This window comes from Gallus gallus, chromosome 1 (assembly GCF_016699485.2).
Source record: "Gallus gallus isolate bGalGal1 chromosome 1, bGalGal1.mat.broiler.GRCg7b, whole genome shotgun sequence".
NCBI classification, from domain to species: domain Eukaryota; kingdom Metazoa; phylum Chordata; class Aves; order Galliformes; family Phasianidae; genus Gallus; species Gallus gallus.
The window spans coordinates 83,614,816-83,629,477 of record NC_052532.1 but is presented as its reverse complement, the minus strand read 5'-3'; the positions used below and the strand labels follow the sequence as shown (position 1 = coordinate 83,629,477).

The following is a 14,662-nucleotide window of genomic DNA, read 5'->3' as shown; positions in this document are numbered from 1 at the left end:
GGCTTGAAAGAACTGAAATCCCCAACCCAAAGGAGGGGAGAACTGAACTCGACAAGCACATAAAAGCACACAATCTTCACTCCTCGTCTGTGGCAGAGGAGAAAAAAAAAGAAGAAAAAAAAAAAAAAAACAAGGCTTAAATCACAGCAGGAAAGGCTCAATTTAGATGTTAGGAAAAACTTTCTAATGACAGGGGTAATAAAGAATAGACTGCCTGGGGAGCGGAGAGCTCTAAGATCAAATTCGGCAACATCTGTCAGAGATGCCCGAGCCCTAGGTGATCCTGCCTTGGGTGAGAGGGATGGACTGGTCTGACCTTTCGAGGTCCCTTTCAGCCCTAATTTTTCAGTGGTTCTGCGGGCTGACATTAATCTTCTTAATGGTATTCAAACAGTCAGCAGCTTCTCTTAAGTAACTGCTAGCAAGTCTCTTCTCTTGCCTGCAGTTTAAAATTAGCTTAATTTCCATGCATCACTTTCACCCTGCAGCTCCCAAAGTCCTGCACAGCCAACCGGCAGCTGAATTCGTTGACTGCTTGTCAGTACTTTGCTCGTGGCTCTATACATATCCAAAAAGAAAAGGAAGGAATGGAAATGCCCAGTAGATACCTGTGCCTTCAGTGGGAAAGCAGCCTCCTTTCCTGTCTCTGTATGTGGGAGATACAGTCCCCATTCTTGTGACAGCCTGAACTTGTGTGAGGTCATTTCAGTGCCTGTCCTGTGCCCTTCCATGTCACCCACAGCTTTTTTAGGGAGATTCTTCTGCCCTGTTCTGGCACTGGACGAGGAAGGAACTACCTCTGGCAATGGCTGGCTTCTTCCTGAAAGGAGCTGCGTTGGACATAGTTTAGTGGGCATGGTGGTGATGGGTTGATGGCTGGACTAGATGATCTCTCTTTTTTCCAGCCTTAATGTTTCTATGACTATCGGCCCTTGCTGTTGGTTTGTCAGAGGAAGCCCGGAGTGTCCAACCTGCCCAGTATGTGTAGGCACTTGTGTGTAGTGATCCTAACTTGTACAACAATAGATGTTATAATTGGTATATTTGATATATTTTCTGCAGCTGATCTCTGCCCAAATGGAGGAAGGTACCTAGAGGGGAGCTGGCCTTCTCTCTGAGAGTATGTCCTTACTACATATGAAAGTGACTGAAGTTTTTCATCGGTCAGCGACAGAGCAAGAGGAGGAGAAAAAGCTAAAGCCCTGCAATCCCTGTCTAGTAAGTACAGTCCTTGGAAATCAGAAGAACCTGTCCTGAAGGCAGGGATGCTTGCGAGACTGTTAGTTATTTGCTTAAAACAGAAAATATGATGTTTCTGTAGCTAAGGAAAAACCATCTCTAATGAAAGGGGGAACCACAGGTATCTTATCTGCCCACAGAGAAACAGTCACAGCTTTTACCACTAATTTTCTTCAGTGGTTTTCACCAGCTGAGATAATTATGGGGCTGATACCCAGGTCTTTACATTTGCTTTTGTTAACAGACCAGGGGCTGTGCTATATCCCTGCTACTGGTAAGTCTTAAGAGTGTTATTTTATATGTGGGAGTAGTGTACAAAGAATTGGAGCAGCCATTGCAGCAGCAGGTTGGAACACAGGGTCTTTCACTCAGCCCTGAACACCTTCTTCTAGACTGTGTTGCCAGCTTGGAGATGTGGTGGGGAGGGCCTGTTATTTATATGCATAATAAAACACCACCTGAATGCACCTGGAATCCTACCTTTGAGCAACATTAACACTCCAATGACTTCATTTACAGTTATTTTACTTTGCTTCTCTTGATGCTCGGAATGAGAGTTTCAGGCGTGTTTCCCTTTAACAAAAAATACTCTGAAATATGCATATTTTACAGTAGGTTGTGCTTTTGTAGAGTCTGTATCCTGAACTATATAATAGAGTCTCTGTGCACAAATTGCACGAAGTCAGCTCCACTCCAGTGAAAATGTATTTATGAGATATTCTGAACACAGCAGTATCCCACAAGATTTGTAAGTAGGATGAGATTAGCCCCCCGAAATGCAAATTTATTTGAATGAAGCAGTGTATATAAAGTGTAGTGGGATATTCCAAGATATAAGGGAATTGGGAATTTCTGTTTTCTGAGCAGACACTAACACCACCTGAGGAACCCATGTCCAGCTGCAGATGAGCATGCTGCGTTTTGGGTGCTACAGGCTCCAAAGTTTTCAGTTTCTGCATTGCTGCCAGCTGTAGCAAGCTTGATCTCTGCTTTGCTCCAGAGCTGGAGCCAGACTGCATGCTAACGCAGTATGGCTGCAGGCCTTTTTGGTGTTTTTACTCTGTGGAGTTTTTATGAGACCATATCTGTCAAACGTATGTGTGAAGATAAATCAAACAAGCACAGCCACGGCTATTAAATAAATGTGAAATCTGAGTGGCTTCCACCAGCCCCTCGGTCCCTCCCCCCCAGCTGCCGTGTGTGCTGAGTGTTTTACAGAAACGGGGATGAAGGACGGCTGGTTATGGGAAAGGGAAAGCAGAGGGGAGGCAATTTCTGGGGAAGGGTCTGGTTTCCTTGCAAGGAGAAGAAGAGAGTTACAAGATGGATTTGGGGCTCACGCTGCTGAAAGATTTTGATCTGGAAAGAGCCTGTTTGGGATTTTTTATGACTTTTGGAGAATTAGGGGCTCAACATTCCATCAGGGATGTTGTCTGACTGCTCTCACGACATCCACAGTGCAGAGAAGAGGGGCTCTCAGCAGAGGCGGCGAGAAAGTGCTCTGAGCACAACTGTGATGAGTCAGTCAGTCTCAGACCATGTCTGGAGATAATGAGTGAGTGTCAAAGCATGAGAAGGACATCCAGCTTCTACATGCCTCACAGAGTGTCCTCTCCTGTGGAATAAAATTATCTTGACTTGATCCCTACTCAGTTTTTTTCCTCATTCCCTAATCTGTGCTTCTGCCAGGAGAAGGGTGGTCTTTCCAAGGTCAGAACTGAGGTTGCTGTCAAGTCAGAGAGGGCAAGGTCAGACCCAAAGCTGGCTGGCTGTACCAAAGCTGTCCCATGTAGGGAGAAGGCCTTGCAGTTTCCAAAGCCATCAATCTCCTCCCCACTTTCACCAGCTATTCACCTCTTCCAGTTTTAAGTGGAAGAAAATACAGCCGAGCTCTTCAAGCCCTTGTGTCGAGCCTCCAAGAGCTGCATTCTTGCTCTCGAGTGGTCAGTCACTGAAAGAGAATAGCCAATATATCACTCTCAACATCTTTATTTGGGAGTTGAAGTTGGATCAACAATGTATCTGAAGGCTACTGTAACCGGCGAATGATTCTTCTGATTTCTGACAATGGGGCCACTTATGCCACAAAGAGAGCGTTTGTCATTTCCCCCTGGATGCACTGCAGTTTGGCTGCATGTGCTTGTTTACATGAACACTTGGTACGTAGGGAGAGAGCATCCTTGCAGGGGAGACAGCGCCCAACAGGAGCCAAGGCCAACAACTTGTGTAGTAATGCAGCATACTGTGCTCGTGCCCAAGGTGAAACAGGAGGTGCAGCACTATGACATGCTCTGGATATGGCCTATAAGGCAAAAGTGGGAGAAAAAGGGTATTTGAGCTAGCTCCTAAATATGTGAAACCATTGCACTTCTTTGGAACTGGAGTGCTGGTTAATGCTGGAAGAGGGTTTGACCTATAGAAATATAATCTGCTGCACATATTGTGTTGTGAAGTCTCTTGGTTGTTGTGGTCTGTACACATCACCAGTGTTCAGTCAAATGAAAGTAAATATTCAGAGATGGTGGCTTTTTTGCCAATGAAAACATAAAAGGAAAGAGAAGACTCTTGTGCTTTCATGTGCATTTCTGATGAGTTGCTAATGCAAGGCAAAATTATTAGTAGTAATAATTAGCAACAAATGTGAGACTACCATTCAACAAATGATCTGTTAATACCCAGAAGGCCAGGAAAACGCTTAAACCAATCTTTCTTTCATTGAAGGCAAGTCATTCAGATTGAGCTCAGTGTGCTTGTAGGGCCAGCTGACGTACATTCTTAGTTGATGCGCTGTCACTTTTGCCTTCAATGAAAACTAAATCAGACAATTTAGGTGAGCTGAACATCTTACCCTACATTTTTTGTTGGTCGTTATTGATGTTAAATGTTTAAGGGGCTAGCTTCTCATTTAATGTTGAGATTTAGTTTATTGTTTTCTAAGAGTGTGTTGTAGCTCTCAGTTCAAAGAGATTCAGCTATCATTTACCATCTGAAATGCTGAGCCATGTCATCATGTCAGTGAGGGACAGTTTCCTTTTGATCACAGATAACAGAAAGCACAATTCAGAGGTCCTGAAGTGCCTGGTTGTCAGCAGAGTATAGATTGCAGTTCGAATTTGGAATGGGAATACAGAAAAAAAAGTGGTGGTCATCTGATTGCACTGATATGCCTGCAACTTACCTTTGCATATGAACTCTTAGTAACCTCTAATCTGCCATCCACGGATGCAGGTTTATGATATGTTTTAATCTTAAAAGTGTGGTTCCCTGTAGTGCAATGCTGAACTTACAAGTGCAGGTATTTCTTGGAACAGAAGTAACACAGCGGTGCATACAGACCAGGATAACTTTTAGTTCTCTGCCTCTTAGTTTATTCTGCCTGTCTCTCCTTGTGGTCACCAGTAATTTTCTGTTTACATTGCTGCCCTGTAACCAGTGCAAGAACCTTGTAAAGATCAGACTAGAGATGCAGATTGCCTTTGACATATACTGTATTGCCTGTTGTGAGAAAGAAAGAAAAACAAACACCTCACACTGGGATCTGCACAATGCTGTAAGGCGCACACAACGTAGATGCTTGCCTTGGGTTCCAGACTTGCCGCCTTTCCCCTTGCTTCATCCAGAGGAGGTGGGTGCTGGTTACTGGGAAAATGTGAATGCAAACCACTGGTTTCTCACCTGTGGGCATAAACCACTGCTTCCATCATCACTGCGGTTCTAACTATGGGGAACTTCTTTTTGCAGCAGCAAGAGCTTTTTCACCCACCCCACCACACATGATGGGACTGGGAGCAGCAGGCCCTACTTTCCAGCTTTCATAGTGCTCTCAGGCCTGCCCTTGCCTCCTTTACCTCCCTGTAGTCTGGGCTGGCTCTTCCCACTCCTCAAATGCACAAAAAGGTCTGAGGCACCTACTGCAGCGATGTGACTATGCGGGGAGAAAGTGCAGAGTGGGAAGGATGTTTATGGAGAGCAGGCTGAGGAAGGGCAAAGAGAAACTTCTTGGCATACTTCCCTACCTGCCTGCCCCACTGAATGCTTGTAGCAAGGTCCTCTGTTTTGGATGGGCCCTTCCCAGCCCTTGTTCTCAGCCTCCCCCAGAAGAGGCACTGAATAGCACCAAATCTCTGTTTCCCCTCCAGATCCCCGAGGCAGGACACTTATGTCATTCCTGTCAGCTATCCAGCCTGTTCTTGAAGCATTCCACTCACAGAGGCTTCACAGCTGGATACTTCATGCATTGCTTCCATCTATTTGCTCCTATTTGGTTTCATAACATCAACCCTGAATCCTTCTTACAGTTTAAGCCTGTTTTGATTTCTTAACATCTCCATTATAGGCCAGTTGAACTGACCAGCACCTTTCCCCCTTTGTGTCAACCTTAAGACATCTTGTGCTTCTTGTTGGGCTTATTTTCTTAAGACTAAACTTCACCAGTTCTTTCAGGTTTTCCTCACAGATTATTTTCTCTAGACCTCTGACTATTCTTCTTGTTTTCTTCTGGACTGTATCTAATTAGGGCACATCTTTTTTTGTCTTTTCCAAGAGTATAGCAATGATGACAAACAGTTCAGGTTTTAATCTGCTCTAAACCTCAGCTTCAGTAGTTCCATATCCATATTTGTGTAGTCAGTTATTCCTTAGCGTAGAGTCTTTAATGGATTCCTACTGTTTCCTTTCTTTTTTCTTCCCGACTCTCTAATTCATCAAGCTGTTTTTAAAAAAAGTTCTGTTCCTGTCTTCAATGTACTTGCAGATCCTTCTAGTTTTGGGTGAATTTGATTGTCTTTCTTCTAGTTCAGAGTCCATAGCACTAACTGAGGGGAGTCAGACTCTAGAGAGAAACCTGTGCATGTCTACTCAATGTGTTGCTGTACTGGAGAGCAAAGTCCTATTCTCAACCATCTGGGTACCAATACTGAGTTTGCTCCGCAATCAATAGACCACACATTCCTTGCTGGTTTATGAGAATTTCAGGCAAGCTAGTGTCTAAAGTCTTAACAAACAAAGATACTGACATCTGCTTCTTCTTACTGGTCTATGAGGTCTGTCTCCTTGTTTTAAAAGGAAATTAGATGGGTTTGTCAAGGCTAGACTGTGAAGCTAATATTGGTTTTTACTCATCCTGTTACATTCCAGTTTCTTACAAATAGATTTTTTATTATTCATTCCAGAATTATTTCCTGTAAATGAAATTCAAGTCACTGGTCTTTAATTCCTCAGCTCCTTTTTTTTTTTTTTTTTTCCATAGACTTTCTGATTTTGGCTGTCCTTGCTTTTGCTATAATTGTATACTAATTCGTAATAATCTAGCTTGGATTCCACTCTCTATTCATAACCCTCTTGTTCTTGAGGTCAACAGCAGCATTCTAGTCAAGCTGGTCTTTTCTTGTCCTCCTTTTCCTTTCTCTGAACTGGTGTAGAGCTTGTTACTTTCCTGTCCCAGGAACAAGCTGGCTGCAAAAGATCTCCCCTTACTATTAAACCCTGGGCTGTGGTTGGAATCTACTATTGCTTCGTGGCTTGATGGTTTGCAGGAGACCTGTCAATGGGAGGCAACCTACCTCTGGTGACCTGTGGACCACCCTATACTGTTGATGCCCATGTTTTCTCCCTGAGTTATATTAACGACAGTATTTCACCTGGCAGATGCTCTGGGTGAGGGTCACCACGGAGCTGAAAGGTGATGGAACAACTTATTCTGGATGCCATCTCCAAGCAGTTGGAAGAGATGAAGGTTATCAGGAGTAGTCAACACGTATTCACCAAGGGGAAATCATACTTGACCAACCTAATAGCCTTCTATGATGTCATCACTGGCTGGGTAGATGGGGGAAGAGCAGTGGATGTTCAGTGGATGTTGTATACCTTGACTTCAGCAAGGTATTTGACACCATCTCCCACAACACCCTCGTTATGAAACTTAGAAAATGTGGGATAGATGAGGGGACAGTGAGGTGGATTGAGAAGTGGCTGACTGGCAGAGCTCAGATAGTTGTCATCAGTGGTGCAGAGTCTGGTTAGAGGCCTGTAACTAGCAGTGTTCCCCAGGGGTTGGTGCTGGGTCCAGTCTACTTCAAAATCTTTATCAACAACCTGGAAGCAAGTTTGCTGTTGATACAAAGCTGGAAGGATTGGTTGACACACTGGAAGGCTGTGCTGCCATTCAATCTTCCTCCTGGACAGACTGAAGAGTTGGGCAGGGAGGAACCTGATGAGGTTTAACAAGAGCAAGTGTAGAATCTTGCACCTGGGGAGGAATAACTGCATGTATCAGTACAGGTTAGGGGCTGACCTGCTGGAGAGGAGCTCTGTGTGGAAGCACATGGGGATGCTGGTGAACAACAGGTTGGCCCTGAGCCAGCAGTGTGCCCTTGTGGCCAAGAAGGCCAATGTTATCCGGGGGTGCATTACAAAGAGCATGATCGGTAGGTCAAGGGAGGTGATCCTCTCCCTCTACTCTGTCCTGGTGAGGCCACATTTAGAATACTGTGTCCAGTTCTGGGGTCCTCAGTTCAAAAAAGACAGGAATCTCCTGGAAGAAGTCCAGCAGAGGGCCATAAAGATGATAAAGGGCCTGAAGCATCTCCTGCACGAGGAAAGACTGAGTAACCTGGGTCTGTTCAGCCTGGGGAAAAGAAGACTGAAAGGGGATCTGATAAATGTTTATAAATATCTAAAGGGAGGTGGGAGGCAAATCAATGAGGCCAGGCTCTTCTCAGTGGTGCACTGCAATAGAACAAGGAGTAGCTGCCTAAAACTTTAACATAGGAAGTCCCGTACTAACATGCAGAAGAACTACTTTATGGTGTGACAGAGCACTGCAACAAGTTGCCCAGAGAGGATGTGACATCTCCTTCTATGGAGATATTCAAGACTCAGCTGGATGCCTACCTGTGTGATCTATTGTAGGGAACCTGCTTTAGCGGGAGGGTTGGAATCCATGATCTCTTGAGGTCCTTTCCAACCCCTGCAGTTCTGTGATTCTGTTATTCTGTGAGCTGGGCCACCCACCTCAGCATTGGTGATACCTCATTTCTTTCCTTCTTCCTTTTTTTTTCTTTAATTAAAAATGCAGGAAAGAAATGGTTGCATCATTAGCAATGCCCAGCAACTATCCATTTGAGGTACTCTGCAAAGGATGGGATTGATACTGAGCACCAATGGCAAGCCAGTTCCTCCCCTGCAATTATTTTTCTTAGCCTTTGAAGTGAAGGCTAGATCTGCATTGCCACACTGGCGATGGAAGTCCTAACTCAGGCCATCTTTGGATAATGTTTGCTCAGGTGTGGTATGTTGCAAGTAGATTCACCACTGTTCCTTTCCCAGAAAAAATAGTCATTGTTTGCCACATTTAATTAAGTTTTTCCCTTTCGCACTGCCTCTGCCATCCAGATCTGAAGTTAGTTTTATAGTTTCCTCTCAGCCTTCTCCTTTGATCCTAAAGTAGCTGTCACCCCTGTACCTACAGCTCTTCCTTTCTCACCTTGGCCAGCATAAAATGTGTTTGTGTGTTATGGCTTTCTTTTTGGGGGCTGCTGACTCTCTTTTGCAGTCAGCTGGATGCTAGATGAAATCATTCTCTCTGCTGTTTCAAATATGTCACATATATATTTCCCCGCCTGTGCTTTATATTCCGTCCCAAATTCGTTCATAGGAAATGATTCTGTTTTAGTTCATTTTGTTTTGGAAAGTGAATGTGTTGCCAGGGGAATGCATGAAGTTTCCAGGCGTGGGGTCCAAGCTTGGCTCAGGAAGGTGCTGCGCAGCACAGACCTTGCCACACACAGCCTGGAGCTCCTCGCTCCAGCCCTGTGAGCAGATCTTCCCTCCTCAGTGCTGGCTGTGCTCATGCCAAAGCTGTGTCGGCTCTCTGCCTTGGTCAGCCTGCCTGTGACCTGCTCTCTCTGCCTAATCTGACTCTGGTGAGCTCGTTTGCCTCTGTCTTAACTACAAGTGAGGCTTGAACCGTTGAGTCTGAAAACCTACACCAGTAAATCAAGCTATGATGCGGTAACCAAAGCAGGGCAGGAGTGAGCAGCTTGACATGTGCATGACAAAATAATCCCATGCTGCAAGATGTAAGGGCCATTATAAGCAGTGCCATATTTAGACTGTTTGTTAAATTTCTCTAACAAAAATGTTAATAAAATGCTTTACCGAGAGTATTGCTTCCATAGCTTGACTTGGAAACCTCAGCCCACAAATGCCTTGTCTGTTGCAGAGCCTACTTTAGATACTACGTTCTGCCATGCCACAGCAGGGAGATTCAAAGTGCTCAGTTAGGGTGGTTAAACCAAAGTGTAAAGTAGACTTCACGTTTTCTCCAGTGTGGCATCAACCAATGCTCCTAAGCTCTGGTGCTGGGATGAGAACACAGGGTCCATCTCACAGGCATGGTGTACGTGAAAGGGTAATGGGAAGAGAGCTGATGTGAAGGTGTCTGGATGAGAAGATCTAGAAGGAAGGAGAGACGCTGAGAGGAGTGAAATTCCAGCAGAGAAATGTGTGCAGTTAGATGCAGGGACCTCAGCCTACTCCCGCTTTGCTCCATAGAGGTGAAACCTTATGCTGCTGTAATCAGTGACAGATGCCAGCTGCTGAATAGAACCAGAGGGAACTGGAGATGAGGGTACGCAGAGATGTGTGGTAGAGTGGTCCATGAGGAACAATTACAGATTTTTGTCTCAGAAATGACCGTATGTTGTTCTCCAGCGTTTGCTAAAGATTAAGGTCTAGAGAAAAGGTCTGTGATTTTTGCTTTTTTCTTGGCACATTACTATGTGAGTAAGCTTATTAAATCTTTCTTCTGCAGATCATTTTCAAATGTATGCTTACATTATGACCAAAAAAAAAAAAAAAAAAAGAAGAAGAAGAAGAAGGAAAAAAATACCTCTGTCCAAAAAAAATGGCTGGCAGAGGATGAAAAATGTCTGCTTTGGAAATGAACACCGTCTCTCCCTCTCATTCATACACATGCATACCCTCAGCGGGCAGATCACCATTGATCAAGGTTACCTACAAGAGTTAAGGCCAGATCTGGGACAAGGGAGAACTCTGTGCGTAGAAACAGCTCAGCAGATGCACATTTATTAAATTCAATGCAGCAGAGAAGAGAAAAAACAACAAAACATTTCTTGTTGCTTGTGTCTGATTTGCCTGCGATGACCTCTCTTTCCATTAAGCCAAGTCCTTTCCTTCTGCAGATCTCCATGTATGGTTGGCATTCCGCAATTAGGGAGGCATCAATAAATCAGTGACAGGCAAGCAAGGGCTTCAGCCTTCCCTCGAATTTGCACTGTCAAAAGTTCATCTCTGAGTGCTTCCCCTCCATTCTGAGCAGTGCTCAGAATGCCTGGGGTTTGCAGGCAGGAGCAGCTCGGGCTCAGAGCCGGCCAAGCTCTGGAGCTGGAGTTGGAGGGGGGTGGGGATTCAGATAATATTGGGCTGAGCTGAATGCCGTTAGATATTGGCCTGCACCCTGAGCCAAGAACTTGGGTGGTAGCTATTGTTGGGAATCACAATCAAGAAATGTTGTTATTACATAGTGCTTTACAATGGGTTGGAGCCTGATGCAAGCAGTGGGGATCCAGCTTTGCACAACATAAAGACCAAAGAAAGGCTCATGGGCCAAACGTCCATGTGAAGAAAGACTGGCATGGTGGAAAGAGTACTGCATGAAGCATCAGTGGCATAGTGCAGTTGCAGTTGCCAATGACTTAGGTGCCATTTGGAATAGTCTTAGTATTTCTGTTCACGTGAGACAGGACCTCAGCAGGGCTCTACCCTTGAGCCCCTGCTAAATGCAAGTCTACCTTCAAAAATAGATCATAGTGTCCAGTATTCTGTTCAGCTGAGTTCTAAAAGCCTCCTAGGCTGGGGATTTCACAGTCTTTCTCTGAAATCTATGCCAATGCTGAACCAGACAGGATTTTTTTCCTTCACTCCAGAAGCATTTCTCTTGTTGCAACCTGTACCACTTGCCTCTTGTCTCACACTGCACCTCCCAGTGGAGCCTGCCTCATGCCTTCTCTGCAGCCTCCTTTAGGTAACTGAAGGCTGCAATCAGGTCCTCCTGAGCTTTCTCTGCTCCAGGTCCATTTCTCTCATGGGCACCTGACAGGTCCTCTCTAGCTCCAAGACGTGGGAAGTAATTTTCCTCTGCCTTGTCTATTTAGACAGGATGGTCTTTGTGACAGGTGTTGTTATTTGGTACATGCATGGCAGTTTGAGACCTCCTCTAGATCTCACTGCAAGGGTCTTGCAAGTCCATTGCAGATACACAGAGTGTGCAAATCAGTTTTGGAAGTCTTCCAAGAACCGAGTGTGCAGAGGGCGTGGGGAGGTGATGAGTTAGAGCAAGGAGACAAAGGCAATGGGCAACCACTTTATGAACAACTTCTGGGGGTCAGCTTATTCCCTTGCCTTGCTGGAAGTCAGAGAGGCTGTAACTAAAGCTGGTTACATATGGTCCAGAGATGTCCTCTCCTAAAGTGTGCCTTTGAAGAAGAGTCTACAGTATCCATAGCTCCAAAGACTCATTATTACTGCTCAGTTGGCCTACATACTTGCTGCAAACCCAGTCCTCCTCATGCTTTAGACTCTGTAGTCCTTAGCACAAGCCAGTATGTACTAAAAGACTGTTATGTTCCCGCTTAGTTGTCTCTTCACTAGACTAAACAAACTCAATTCTTTCAGTCTTCTCTGAAAGACTGTTTTCTAAAGCTTTTATCATGCTTGCTGATGCATCTCGGAGCGCTCCCCAGTTTGTTTACCCTTGGAGAGTGCTGTGCCCAGCATCCAGCTGAAGCATCTTCCAGTGCCAACTGTAGCGTGGTTGTTTTCTCCCATGCCTGTCCTGTGAATCTCTTATTCATGGATCCCATCAAGAGACTTGTCTGCTTTGAAACAGCATGACAGCACTGGCTAAGTTTTTGTCTGTGGTACTGGGAGCACGTCCCTAGCAGTGCTCTTTATCCAATTAGTTCTTGCTTTGCACAGGCATCCCAGCACCTCGCTGTGGCATTCTGTGCTTGCTCTGCCGTGATTTCCATCCCACTGATTTCAGACTAATTCTCTAATTTATCCGGACAGTTTTGTAATCCACTGCTACCTTCCCCTCTGCACACCCTGTGGCTGCAGCTCCTCCCAGCTGGTGAGCCTGCCATGCACATGCAGAACTCTATCACCTGAGGCAGGAACTTGGGGGGGCTTGTGTGTCTGAGGACAACCCTTGGAGTTGGTCTGCTGCTTTCATCCCAGAGTTACATAAATTTTTGAATATACTTTGCTCCAGAAATGAAGAACTGTTAAGCTGAGCTGAGAGGGTTGTTTGTGCTAAAGGTAGAAAGCGTGCAATAATTTATGTTCCCTGCATGGGTAATATCTGCAAGTCTGTCCTAATGAGTTTTTAGCACGTATCCTAAATCACGTCGACCCTAGGAATTCAAAGGGAATTAAGAAAAGTGAAATCATTGACCTCTAGCCTCTGTTTGGAATGAGCACCCATATCCTAGTTGTGGTACCACACCCTGCGGTGCCCAACAGGACACCCTAGCTATTCAGAGTTACTAGTCCAGCACCTGCCATGCAGCCTGGTTAATTTGTATTTACAGCAGTATAAATGTTCTGGATCTGCACTGACTGCTTGGTTAGTGATTTAAGAGTATGCAGAATGGATATAGTTCCAACAATAAGATATATAAAATAAGACCACACAGCTCTTTGTCCTTCCTTGGGTAGCTGTGTAGAGTCTACCAGATTGATGGCTCCGTCTTTATACTGAAAGAAATGCAGATTTTCATTCATCTCCATTAAAGGCAGAACCATGAACAGCTTCCTGAAAGGGTTCCTTGCCAATGAGCTGCTCTTCCATCCCACTTTGGTAACATCTTCCATTTGCCCTCCTCAGGTGCAAGGCCTCTGTTTAGCAGAGCCCCTGAGCATAGCACGGTTTGGGTTGGAAGGGACCTCTAAGCCCACTGAGTTCCAACCCCCCTGCTGTGGACAGGGCTGCCACCCCACCAGCTCAGGTTGCCCAGGGCCCCATCCAGCCTGGCCTTGAATGCCTCCAGGGATGGGGCAGCCACAGCTTCTCGGGGCAGCCTGTGCCAGGGCCTCTGTTTCACAGACGTGAGCTGATGGCAGGGGAGGGAGGTTGGGATCCCCTCAGTGCCGGCTCCCATTGGCCTAGGTGGGGTGAAGACAGTGGGCTGCCCAGTTGAGGTTTGCTGGGGACGTGAGGTGGGGAAAGGTTTGCTTGGGTTTTGTTTCACCAGGCACGCGAGGGCCAGGAAGCCCTCCTGCAGCCTCCTTGTCGCCTTGGAAAATGAGCACCGTCTCTGTTTAATTTTAATGCAGCCCTTTAACTAAGCTGCCTCGCTGCACTTTGTCCATCTGTGTTGCCCTGTGTGCGGCAGCGTTTCCCTTTCACATTATTCCCCCTGTGACTCGCCCCCCTCTCCCCACTGCATTGACATTGTTCTGGGCAGCGAGCCGTCCATGTTCCCTCATGCAAAGACGCTGACATGCCCAAAGATAAACAGCGTGCATATAGCAAAAACAATTTTTAAAGTATCCTTATTTTATGAGAAAGGGAATAAATGTGATGGAGGGTGAGGCCACGACTACCAGAAAAACAAAAAGGGTAGGGAGGAGGAGGATGAAGGAGCGGGGGGCGAGGGAGTCAGCCAGACAAGCGGGGTCCCTCCGCTGCAGCCATCAATTACAGGGCCTGTGGCTTGGTTGCTGCTGTTGTCGGCAGCGTGGAGGGTTGTTTTCTCTCTTTTTTTTCTTTTTTGTGAGGTCTGGGTGAGCAGCCGGGGGCGGGGAAGGAGGGTGAATGCGGGATTTTGCCCAACCCAGTGATTCTCAATGGAGGCTCTGGGCGATGCTGGAAGAAAGGCAGTCGCAGGGCTGCGGCATCCCTTGCTGATGAGAAGGCCGTTGTGAGGCAGGGAATGCTGCAGATATTTTGGAACCCCCAAAGGAATCTAAGTCCAGTCTATACACTTGTGCATTGTTGTAAATAAATAAACTATGCTGTACTATAGCTTTGGCTTAGGGTGATGCTGGCCTGTACCAACTGGGGCTTTGTGCGTGTACAGCTACACATACATGTGCACGCACACACACACACACACACATATATATAAAACACATTCCTGTGTGGAGCACGGGCTTTACAGCCAGTGTTGGAGACCACTGGGACTCTTCCCCTTGCAGTTTGAGCAGTCCCTGGCTAGGTGATATCATCTTTTCCAGAAAAACATCTGGTCCTGATTTACTGGCTGCCCTTATGGGTAATGTGCTCCTCGGATTAATTATTTTCACAGTTAAAAAAGTGCACCTTGACTTCACAGTCTGAAGCTGTCTGGCCTCGGCTCCCTGCAGCTGGTCCTCATCATGCCCCTTTTCTGCCAGATTA

The 14,662-nt window shown here is 45.9% G+C and overlaps 1 protein-coding gene across 2 annotated transcripts in view; it reads left to right on the top strand.

The window, feature by feature from the left end:
• Nucleotides 1–14,662, top strand: part of SPIRE1L (spire-type actin nucleation factor 1-like) — a 52,730-nt gene that overhangs the window by 19,397 nt on the left and 18,671 nt on the right. For both annotated transcript variants that reach the window (XM_040646566.2, XM_040646553.2), the window contains one exon: nucleotides 1,063–1,218. In XM_040646566.2, the coding sequence (XP_040502500.1) occupies nucleotides 1,063–1,066 (4 nt within the window). In that variant the 3' untranslated portion in view covers nucleotides 1,067–1,218. The remainder of the gene's footprint in view (nucleotides 1–1,062; nucleotides 1,219–14,662) is intronic.